General features: G+C 43.8%; 2 protein-coding genes across 14 annotated transcripts in view; one reads left to right on the top strand and one right to left on the bottom strand.

Annotated features, from left to right (window-relative positions):
- LOC117965978 (liprin-alpha-2-like) overlaps positions 1-4,011 on the top strand; it is a 39,823-nt gene extending 35,812 nt beyond the window's left edge. For 9 of the 12 annotated variants that reach the window (XM_059004042.1, XM_059004046.1, XM_059004043.1 and 6 more), the window contains 3 exons: positions 175-352; positions 1,319-1,410; positions 3,401-4,011. In XM_059004042.1, the coding sequence (XP_058860025.1) occupies positions 175-352; positions 1,319-1,374 (234 nt within the window). In that variant the 3' untranslated portion in view covers positions 1,375-1,410; positions 3,401-4,011. The remainder of the gene's footprint in view (positions 1-174; positions 353-1,318; positions 1,411-3,400) is intronic. The other 3 variants (XM_059004045.1, XM_059004041.1, XM_059004040.1) reach the window with 1 other exon arrangement.
- A 465-nt stretch (positions 4,012-4,476) lies between these two features.
- LOC131696494 (myogenin-like) lies at positions 4,477-9,152 on the bottom strand. Of its 2 annotated transcripts, XM_059004052.1 has the most exons (3): positions 8,548-9,152; positions 7,436-7,550; positions 4,477-5,339 (listed from the first exon to the last, which is right to left on the bottom strand). In XM_059004052.1, the coding sequence occupies exons 1-3, from the start codon at positions 9,055-9,057 to the stop codon at positions 5,218-5,220; spliced, it is 747 nt and encodes a 248-aa protein (XP_058860035.1). In that variant the 5' UTR covers positions 9,058-9,152; the 3' UTR covers positions 4,477-5,217. The 2 variants fall into 2 exon arrangements, 1 of the variants encoding a protein (XP_058860035.1); XR_009309286.1 differs by lacking the exons at positions 7,436-7,550; positions 8,548-9,152 and adding an exon at positions 5,454-7,429 and having other exon boundaries at positions 5,251-5,339.
- Positions 9,153-12,077: the final 2,925 nt, after the last annotated feature.

Raw genomic sequence — 12,077 nt, 5'->3', positions numbered from 1 at the left:
ATGATGTTTTCTGGTTATAAAATTAAAAGAGGCACTGCTGATGTCATGAACAGAAGGCGAAACATGCGCTTGGATTGGCTGAAAGATCTCAAGCTGTCTCTAATAACACAGGCAGTGTGGTAAACGCGATTCCCTGCCGGTCTCTTGAATTGAGCGTTCTGTCTGCGTGTGCAGGGCGATGATAAATCCTTCCGGAGAACACCGTCGTGGAGGAAGCGCTTTCGTCCGCGCGACAGTCACGGTCTGAGCATGATGCCCGGCTCCATCGAGACTCTGCCAGCAGGGTTCAGGGTCACTGCCATGTCCATGCCCTCCTCCGTCTCCACGATGCCCAAGAAAATGCCCCCTGAAGGTGAGTGAGAGCCCCACACCCTGTCACACTTATCCCAGTGGAGCTGCCTTGTGAATCCTTGCATTCTGCCTTTGCTTGCCAGCAATGGCAACCGATCTCCCTGTCAGAAATGGCACCAATATGCTTACTATTTTATTATTTCATTTTGTGTCTGTGTGCTTGTATCCATTTTTTTAGTGCAGTTATCAGCTGTGAATGACCTCCCTTCTGTTCATTGCAAAGCTACCAGCAGATCACAGTAAGAAGTCTTCGCTGCACCGTCTCCGATGGCTCTGCAGTGGCATATTGTATACACTTTTACACAAGTGTAGTACAGTTCTCTATTGCTGCTTCTGCTCAGATCACTGCTGTATTTACCAGGCTCGTGGGTCCTCTTTAAACCCCAGGGGCTGCCACTGAACAGAAGCAGGAAAGCTAACGGTTTTAGAATTCACCACTAGGGGGAGAGCGACTGCCATTCCTCTGCAACTTCGATTTTATTGAGTGAAACCCCTCTCTAAGAACTCAAGGATGCATATGGGATTGCAGCTGTACACCCTGGCAGGTGTGTGTTTTTTAGCTTACCTGGGGGATTTTCAGAATCAGACCCGGCAGCATAATAAATAATGATCTAAGCAAAAAACAAGCACAGAGAACAACGGAGAATGTGCGTAACAGGATTTTAAACAGGTACGAGATCCGATATGAGGAATCCTGTACAGAGATTATTTAAAGTAATGCTTGGAGCGCCTAAGGACAGCTGAATGTTATTACGAGCCAGTAGCTAGCGAGCCAACTGGAGAAGCAAAGAAACCCCAGTTGCAGGTTTTTAGCAGGGAAAGCGGTGCCGGTTCTTAAAAGGTTAACACCTGCTTGGAGAATGTCTTTGACTGGGCTGCAGTGTGGCTGGACCTGGCTTGCTTCACTCACCGCATGTTGTTTTTTTTTTTTTTTTTGGCTTTGTTTGCTGTGACTGACTCTGAGCAGGATCGTCAGGGTCACAGAGATTAGACAGCTCGACAGTTCGGACTTACTCTTGTTAACTGTCCTGAACTAGCAGGAGCACGTGGGCAGTCAAGGTAAGCGCATTACACTGTTGCTATGAAGATTATTTTTTTTGTACTGATTTAAATGGGTGGCCGCTAATAAGATCATTTCAAAAATCTTCCCTGTCGTGCGTTTCATTCACTGCATACTGGAGGTCTCACATGTGCAGCATTTCCATTTTAAAACATTCACAGGGTAATAAAGTTCTCATCGAGCTTGACATGCCTTCCAGGAAACTCCTAGGCCATTTCACCCCTGCAGCGTCTTCAGGGTTAAAGAATCTTATTGGCTGTACTGCATGTCAGTCATTGGGGGGGATGCAGCTGGTTGGTTACTGACGGGAAGTACGGCCCTGAAGGGGCGGGGACAATTTCACTGTACAGGAGAAATGACCAAGTGCAAGACTATCCGAAAGCAAGGCCTGCAAACAGAGATTTCTTTAACCTAGAGGAGTACCAGTGATCAGAAATGAAAATATGTGTTTCTTTCAAAACTACACATTCAAGCTCTACTGTGCATAGAGAATAGAGAGGCATGGCAAGGGACATGCATGGGATTATTGTGTTAGCCAGAGTCGCTTTAGCATTCCAGTCACTGCTGTACGTTTCTTCAAGGTGTTGGTGAAATAATCCTGTACAGATTGTTTCAAGTGCTTTGACAAGGACACACGCTTTAGCACACAGGCGTTCGTATTTCACAAGCCTTTCTGGCACCATTAAATACAGTTCTAGTCTGCATGACTTGCGTTCAGGCGATCTTGCAATGCCAAGGTCAAAAACTGGTATTCAGTGTGTACGACTGGATACCAAAATAACAACAGTGTTCCCAGTGTTTCAAGTAAAATACATTCAGACAATATAAAATACTTAATGACAAACCAGAAATGATTTAGGCGACAAAACACCTTGTTGTTTTAAGATGGCGAAGGTAGCCATAATTAAAAATAAAGAATTCTCCCCCATTGTGTTTCATTTTAAGTTCAGCACAGCGCTCTCTGTTCAGAGGTGTAGATTTTTCATCTCCTTCTCCTCCTCCTCTGACTCTAATTCCTTTTCTGTGAGCGTGTGCTGCTCTCTCACACTCTCTGGATATCTAGCACAGGCATTAATGCATGAAACAGCTTGTTCCATCAGATCATCTTCTTAGAAACGCTGGCCAGCCGAGAGGAGAGAAAACTGACAGTGTGCATTAGACCATGTCAGAACATCTTTCTGCTGAGGAATGTGAAAAACAGCCAACAGCACTTGCCAAAAACAACAACTAAATGAGGAGCTTGCACTCCCTCAGGGCCACTCCGGAGTAAAGGAGTAATAGCATTGAGCAGTGCATGGCAGTAATTGGTCGGAAGCAGCAGTATTAGCAGGCTATAGCGTGGATTCGATCAAAGCAATGTGGTGCAGCTTTTCTGACTCAGACAGACCGTGTTTAACAAGACGCTCGATAGAAGTTGTGAGCGTCCTTTAAAAGTGATAGTAAGATGTGAAAGCAGACTGGTCCATTTCCGTCAGCAGCTGATTGAGATCACATTGATTGCATTTAGGATTACGGGCTGGCAGAGCTTCATCGCTCTGACTCACACAGATAGTAGAAATAAAAGAGCGAGCGTCCAGCTGAAAAAAAATGAAAAAAAAAAACATCTGCAGGATTCAGCAAACACATCTGTGTAATCGTGTTATCACTGACATGTGTTCTGTATTATATAAAAGCTGCATCTCCCTGTTGCAAGGCGGATTCAGTCAGGAATGCCGACACAGCAGGTCTCTGTTTTAGAGGTCAGTCTGCTCTGAATCGTGCCTGACACACGTGGGTAAACAAGTAAAAGTAATTATTTAAACCGCCAGTAGATGGCACTGCCGAACATGGCTGGACCTCCACAGAAAATACCACCTGCTTTGATTTTTCACTTCCAGTATTGTGTTGCAAACGTTCCTTCACGTAGTGCTTGGTCTGGCGTTGATGTAGCTCAAGTCCACCAGCTTGTCACTGAATTTAACGCATCTCCTCCAATTCTTCTCCTCCCAGTGCAATCCCACTACTTGTATGGACACATGCTTGCAGCCTTCCGGGAGTGAGCTGCCTGGGACTGGGGAGGATCGGGACCTCACTGGGCAGCAGCGGGATGATTCTCTTTGCTGCTTGCACAGCAGGAGATGACTGTGGGACTGAGGGACCCGAAGCAGAAGGAGTCCGATTCTCCAGTAATGTTCCAGTGATTCAGATGTCGATGTGATGTTGTTCTGATACTCTGTTATAAACCGGTCTGTCACGCCTAGTAGTGTGGTGGTTGTAGTAATGTAGTACTGTTCCTGGGTGTGAGAGATCTGCAGTGTGTATAAAAGGGACCCCCCCATTCCGCAGTAATGCAAGGTTATTATTTTGTTTTATTTATTTATTCCTGTACATAAATCAAAAGATTTTATAGATATCAATATGGAATTTAAAGTATAGAAATATATATATATATTTAATTTATTGTATAAAACTGCATTTTGTCTTAGCTGATGTTTGTTTGTTTGTTTGTCCGTTCTAACCCTCCCCTCCTCTCCCAAACAGAAATGCCAGCTTTCCTTTGTTGTGCGTTTTCAATAAATGAGCGTTTTCTTTTGTCCGATGTGTAGAGACGTTCAATATCACTGTTTTGTGCTGAGGTGGAATTGTTTTTACAAGGAATAGATGTTAAACTCACATGCCAGTGGTCGCCTCCCATGTCTGGATGGCTTCCCTGAAATGGTTTCTGTGTAGTCCTGGATATTTACATGATAAAAATGTGATTGATACAAAAGTGACCCGGATTTTCATACAACACTAACTGACAATAAAAGCCAGATCCTCACCATTTTGTAAAGTAACTGTTTTCTTTGTATATTGACTTGGTCAGGTAGCAAACAACCCTTTGGGACTGCACTGCAGTTATAATACAAAGAGACACTCCTAAGATGTGCAAGTGACATTGTATTTCTTACATCCAGTGTTGCAGGGGGGATAGGTTAATGGTTACATGCTGGTGTACCAGCTCCACTTAGGGAGAAGGAAGACATGTTTGAGATTTCAACTTGTAAATATTCGACACATGACAAAAGAAATACACATAGCAGGTATACAAATACACAACCATCTTTATTATAAAAATGAAAATAAGTTAGCCAAAATAAAATAGCAAAATCCACTCTATAAAAAAGGTCATTATTTACATCATTAGAATAAGTCTCAGTTGGTCAAACCCCAGTATAAAATATTGGCCCCACAAATTAAAAGCAGAGTTAAAGCAGACCACACACACGCAAAAAACAACAATGCAAATATATGGAATATATTGAATCAACAGTTTTTAAGTTAAGGGAGAGGGGAGGGGAGGGGAGGGGAGGGGAGGAGAGAGAGGATGAATCATCTGAAACTTTGAAGTCTTTCTGTCTCAAATGTATAAGAAATGCATTAAATTAATTCAATACAGCACCCTTGTTTTTTTCCCCCCATTTAATGGGCAACATTCAATTGCATTAAAAGCTATGTGTTTGAAATTAAGGGCTTACAGAATAAAAAAAGACGCACTTTTTCTTTTAAAAACTGAACAGCGTCCTTAAATTAGGTAAATAATTCGGATAGTGCTGTACTGGGTTTCAATGAAGTAGAGAAATGTTTCAGCAATCTGCTTTGCCTACAAGGCCTGGCATGTTTTTTGACTTCCTCATAATATCTGATTCCGCGTTTAAATTACAGATACGCGTCCTTGTTCTGTGCGTTGGTTCTTCGTAGTGGCCGCTCATCTAGGATAAACAAACCCCGAATGGTTTGATTTGACCTGTGCCGCTGGCCGCGGTTCTTTGCCTCTCGATCCCTCTTCATTCTAACCCGGGCACGCTCCCCGAATATGAAACGGGGGTCGCTTCGGCGGCGATGCTGTCCACTATTGAAGACAGGGACCGGAGGTTCGGCTCTTCCGACAAGTCTTCGTTCAAAAGATCTGGAAAACAGAAAGGGCGGATTCAGTCAGAGAAACGAAACATTGATTTTGCAAGCTCACAAAATGCAACGTGTTTGGTTTTATCAATGGAGAGCCTGCAGAGCCTGTAGTCACCGTTGGATTTGGAGAGTGCTCCGCCTGCCAGGTTTGATTGCTCTAATGTGAAAGGATTGCAGTGTATCCTGTCTCCTCTCTGTTGCCTTCACGAACCATAGCGTTAGTACTACATAATCCTTCATTTCAACAGAGCAGTCTTTAACTTAAAGAGGCCACCTACACGGGGCAACCACACCTGTTTCTAATTACTGCACACCGAACAGGTGCCACCTGTTACCTCAGCACAGATCACTGCGGTAAGCAGCGCTCATTTTCACACTATACACTGCGCTGCTGTCGAAGATGAACCACACATTGTGGGCTTTTTAAACACAGAACAACTGAAAGTATGGGACTGCCGTGCGAGGCACTCTGCTTACACGTGGGGAATACCCTCGGGGATATAATTTTGCTCACAGTACAAACGTATATGTTGAACACGGATGGAGGCGTCAGCTGTCACTTTGTCTGCGTGACCCTTATAATCAGTGCTCGAGTGTTTTTGAAGTTGTGAGCGAATTTAAGTGTAGGGTTCTCGTTTTCCACTTGGCTTTGAGTTTGCTTTGATCTCAAGAGCAGCGCTAATCCTTTCTCGTTCTGTTCCAAAATGTGAAGGTCAAATCGTCACGTGATTTGATTGGAACGAGGAAGGCCCATGGGATTCTCCAGCAGACAAGTTCAAAAACCAGGAATAATGAGTGCTGAATACTGGAGCTGCGGAACCCAGAACCGCTGTGGATGATTGCGACAGCAAGGGCAATGCGAATACGCAATTAAATTTACATCTGAAGCGAATCGCAAGCCGCAGCACTGCTGGCGCCACGTAAACAATTGAAACACCTTGCAACCTCTTCACGTTGAATCATTGCCCCCCTGCCTGCCCGCGACACAGTTATGGCTGCACTCCATGCACCGGTGCGGTGTCCCTAACCATACAACCTTTCCAAGCATTGCTGAGTCTAATAAATCACACCGAGAAGAAAACTAGGACTGGTTAATTAGGAGACATATTGCACCCTGCAACCATGTATCACGTGCTCCTTATCTGGGTCGTGCTTGCTCGAGCTCCCACCCTGTGGAAAATGCAATTCCGTTTGAAATAGTGTCTTCATGACGGGTATGGTACAGCTTCGACACACACAAGAAAATTCTAAAATAAACGCGTACGTTAAATATCTTTTATGACAGAACCATCTTAAATAAGGTTTATTATAGCAAAATTGAAAAAAAAAAACATATGAATACGTAAATAAATACTCATTCCAATACGGTCGACGCGCTAGGGTTAATTGACCGACACAATGTTGCTGGAATAACCACACAAGCGCATTGTTATGGTCATTAAATTACAATCTAACCAAGAAAAGTTCACCAAGTAACGGGTGCCTGCAGTGTGCTGATAGGGTGAGTGGAATGGAAAGCGGTCCGATAATTAGTACCTGCTCCCCGCGGCGCAACGGAGAGGCTCTGCCAAGCCAAACTAATTAACACAGCTGCCACTGTCAGCAACGCGCCAGGGAAACTAGCGAGCCCAAGGGACTGCTGGCTAACCTTATCAAGACCCACACATGAAATGACTTACCACGACAGTGCTAATATAAAATCCTTTTTTTTTTCGTTTCTGGTAGTGAAGAACATTTTTCAGTTCTCTAGTACTAGTTCCCAGTCTGCACGCACGGGTTGTGTTGTATCAGTCTTACCTTCACTAGTTCCCAGTCTGCACGCACGGGTTGTGTTGTATCAGTCTTACCTTCACTAGTTCCCAGTCTGCACGCACGGGTTGTGTTGTATCAGTCTTACCTTCACTAGTTCCCAGTCTGCACGCACGGGTTGTGTTGTATCAGTCTTACCTTCACTAGTTCCCAGTCTGCACGCACGGGTTGTGTTGTATCAGTCTTACCTTCACTAGTTCCCAGTCTGCACGCACGGGTTGTGTTGTATCAGTCTTACCTTCACTAGTTCCCAGTCTGCACGCACGGGTTGTGTTGTATCAGTCTTACCTTCGTGGTTGTTTGCAATGTTGCTGTATGCGGTGCTGCTCTGTTCTGTGCTAGTGGTCCATTCAGGGCTGCTGCTGCACGTACTGCTGGACCCGCGCTCACTGGAGGAGGACATCTGAAAAAAAAAGAAACTGCTTCATGGAAGAAGAAAAAACCTAGAGGTAAACCCAAATGTGTGTGTGTTCTAAACACCTTTACTTTTTAATAAACCCATACAACTTTAAGGTAAGCATCTTGAAAACGCTGAATGTCCAAAATCATGTTTTTCAAAGCATTCGTTTTTATTTTGCGCCTTTTTTTAAAAATACGTCTTCACCTCAGTCTGATCTTCAGAAACAGCATTTGCTTCATGCGGGTGTCAAAAGCGAAGTTTTATCCTAAATGTATCCTGTGGTTGCTGACGTCATAAGCAGTGCGCAGACATACTGTTAAATATATGAGAACCTCTTTAAATAATAATATAATCCGCAGTCGATGCGTTCTAAAAGCGTCCAGTAATCACAGCCCAATCAATTAACCGCACTGATGTGCAGTATACCATGCGACTGGCACTAACTTCCGCTCCGTGAATCCCATGCTGTTTGATACATTTCAGGTATGATGAGCCCGTAGACACTGGACCTAGTTATCTACTGTAAGTGGCTAATACAATTTTTTTTAATGACTGTTGACAGGTTTTCATTGACCCTGATTAGCACTGCTCCTGGTTTACCTAACATTAGGTGAGACAGCCCAAGATTAGGGCTGCTCAGGTTCTAGGAAAACAAAACCAGCCTCATCTTCTGCCCTTGCTGTTTGGATGATGCTGTATTGCCAGCCCTGATAACTTCCCGCTTCTCTGTACAGCTAGGGCCACGAGGTTTGGATCACATAGAATTTTAGGATTGAGACATAATTAAAAAAAAAAAAAACTATGAACATAATTTAGACCTTATAATCAAAAAAACTACAAAATGGTATTGCAAAAGTCTACCGGAAGCCATACAAAGCGCTATGTAATTTTATAGGGTGATGCAAAACTTTTGGCCATAGGTGTACAAGCTGTCATGCTGTTGCCCTTCCTTGTGCACACCCTCTGAGAGCGATGCTGTACTGTAGCCCTGTGCACTCACCCTCTGAGAGCTGGCACTCCTGTAATGCAGGTTCCTCTGCTCGTGCTCCTGCTGGTTCAGGGAGCCGAGGAGAGTCTGCAGCCTCTCGATGTACTGGATGGCGCTGCGCAGGATCTCCACCTTGGGCAGCCTCTGATTGGGGTTCATCAGGGTGCTTCTCTTAAGGGCTTCGAAAGCCTCGTTGACCTTCTTCAGCCTCCTTTTCTCCCTCATGGTGGCCGCTTTCCTCCTGTCCACCGTGACGGTCTTGCGTTTGCAGATCCTGCACGCCCAGGGCAGGCACTGGCCGGGGCAGTGCTCCTGTGGGGAGAGGCTGGACACTGGGGAGACCTTCTCTTCCAATCCGGGTCCAGGCAGCAGTCTGTTGTCAGGGCACAGCCCCACAAGCGGTCGCTCCTGGTAACCCGACTGATCATAACCGTTCTGCAGCCGAGATGGGAAAAAGTTCTCGCCGGACTCGTAAAACCTCTGGTCGGGAAAGAAGTACGGGTTGGTCTCAAACAGCTCCATAGCTGCAGCTTCTCTGCTTCTCCACTCCAGCACTTCTGTTCTGAAGCCACTGCTCGCTCGCTCGCTCGCTCTGTGCACAACAACTGTTCACACCAACTGGCCGGTGGCATTTAAACCCTGTGCCTGGCATGGGATCACTGGGTTATATATAGAAATGCCCGAGGAAACCTGATCCCTCTTCTAGCTGTTGCCTCACATCTAGACTTCACATCTCCTTTCATTCCTGGTCTCCCGGGGATTTTGGGCACTACTTGGTTCGGGGAATAACTGTACTTCGTTTCAGAAGATGAGACTGCTGTACAAGTTGCTTGTGGCATTCAAATCTAAATGGGGGTGTAAACATATTGAATTTTTTAGGGAGTTTTCGATATTGATTTTACAGCAGTGCAGTAGGTATCCACTTGTACGAGGCTAGAGTCATTAGAGAAGCACATTTAACCAGGGAGAGATGTCCTGTGCTTTCTGTGTACTTGATATGTAGTTTATTTCATTTTGGACATCGCATAATGTTTATTACATCGGTCCGTGGTTGTGTTTGCTTATTTCCATAAGGAAAGTGGATAGATAAGTCCTGCATGCAGGGGCTGAATATCTCAAATAAAGCACAAATATATAAAGCTCCTCTTGCTCATCTTTTGACCAGGCTCGCATCACAAATCAAACCCTTTCTCTTTTACTTTACATGGGACTTCAGAACACAGTCCCGGATATGGACAGTCAGAAGACACTTCGAATCAATCCTACAACAATTGCATGTGCTAGATGTCAGCTTTGATGAGTTGCCTGGTTTACAGGAAATGCAATACACTGTTGATCACAATCATAATGTGACTGTACATTTATATTTAAAAAGACAATTATAAACACTATACAGGCACATTACTCTTCTTCAGGCATGTGGTGGGTCAACATGAAAGATGTTTTATTTAGCCATTATTTAGCTATTATACTGACTTTGCATTCCAGTAAAGGTATATCTGAGCTCAAAAACTTTAGAAGCAACAGTCTTTGATTAGTCTTTTTTTTTTCATGACATCGTTATAGAACAGCACTCTGGTAGACTTTTTGTAATTCTGCAGAAATGATTTTCCACACACTTTCCTGGACAAACTGTACGGCGTTGCCAGGCTGTAATAAAGACTGATGAGGGCACTTCAGCAGCACTGCGCTGTGTCAGTCTGGGAAATCATCTTTTAAAACGTACGGTCGTGTTTTCACACGCAGACCTGGGGCTCTGTTCAGTATTTTTATCTGAATTGATGTATAAAAGCATTCGTGTCCCCGACACTGCTAGATAATTGATGCTTCAGGTTAATTCCGGCTGCACAGGGTATTAGTGCCGTCATAAACCATGCAGATATTTTTGTGCATGGCGGCATTGTGTTTGTTATATTTTGGTCAGGAGCGATTAGGCGGCTTGGGATTGATGTCACAGTTTTAAATTTGCTTCAGCTTTTATAGGGAATCTGCCTTTTGGAATAATGACTGCTCTACTCTGATTGGCTTAGACAGCCCCAAAAATATGTAAATAAGCTGTATATTTGCAGTTTGTAATAACACAACACCATCTCTGAGCTCCTGTATAGAGCCAGACAGGAGAGACTGAGAATGGACTCTGGGGAACGGAGAGGAGAAAGTCACTCTTTAAACACCTCTTCATTAATTGCATAACTTTTGGTAATAAGAAAAACAGTCCCGACCATTTCTAATGAGGGTTTGGTTTTGTTTCTTTCTGAGGTTTTAAAACGATTTATCTTTTAAGCAAGAATGTCAATGTTCTAGTCATTTATTCCTCTAATTATAAACTGTTTGCTGAGTTTGTTGGCTGGAAGATCTTATTCACAAAGTGAATCCTGGAGGATGCATGTTACACATGAATAAATGAACACCATCACAGAGGTGCTAGGTTACTGTGGTTGACATTTTATGTAGTTTTTAAAATAATTGAGACGGTTTTTGTCTTTTTTTTTTTTAATTGGAAAATCTGCCTTCTAAAGCAGAATTATTATTATTAATATTGTTATTAGTAGTAGTAGTGGTATCATCATCTTTGGGCATTGATCGATACAATGACAAATGTTTCAACAAAGTATTTTTCAATCAAAACGTTTCTCTTTTGAATGTATTAAGTTCCCTTCAGTGTTCATGAATTTGGCACTATTTTAACAGCTCATTATCTGATGATATTAAAATGACAGGATAGAAATGAATAGACACTCAAGATCTGTAAGACACTTCTAAACAAGTCTCCTTCACACCCTATGAGTGCTGGTGGAGGTCTCTGGGCTGGTCGCTCCGTGCAGGCTCCTCCGCTCTGTAATTCATCTCTGCGCTGGCAGATTAAGTGCCTCTGCTGTGTGCTGTCACTTTAAAGTGTGATGGATGCTCACTGATGGTGTGGAAACACAAAGACAGCACTGTGCTGGAGCGGGCAGCTCTTCAGGGGCTCAGCACGCTCTAATCCGTCACTGTTAGCTGCTAACCCCCGTCTCGCTGCTCTGTCCCGCGAGGGTCTGGTTCCCGGGGGAACTCGAGGAACATGAAACTCTTCCATTGATTCAAAAGCGTTTTACTTTGCACTAGCAAAAGTAATTTTTTATCAGCAGGGCACGGGCTGCCATTAGACTTCCTTTATTAATGCCAGACCCCAAGGGTTTTCTACGTGGCCCGTGCTATTAAACGAGACTAATGTATCTTGATTTCTTTTACGTCTGGCATTTATTTAGCGGTGTCACTCAGTTACCCTGCATCTCATCATCTTCATGCAGCACACCCAGCGCCTGGTTGAACCAGCATTTATTTAGTTTAAGAACTGTCTTTGCAGTAACGTTAGCAGTACTAGCGTAGGCGTTTTTGTTGTTAATTATTAGAAGTGATTCTGGTTATTGAAGTTGCAATGTACCTGCGTGTGTTCTGCAATTGTATCTTATATTTGTGGGGGCTGCCCTTAACCTAACCGTGTAAACAAAAACTACATGAACTAATGTTACTGAAATAAGGCAGCTGTTGCTATTAAACTC

This window comes from Acipenser ruthenus, chromosome 29, assembly GCF_902713425.1.
Source record: "Acipenser ruthenus chromosome 29, fAciRut3.2 maternal haplotype, whole genome shotgun sequence".
In the NCBI taxonomy this organism is placed as follows: Eukaryota; Metazoa; Chordata; class Actinopteri; order Acipenseriformes; family Acipenseridae; genus Acipenser; species Acipenser ruthenus.
This window is presented reverse-complemented; position numbering and strand designations above follow the sequence as displayed.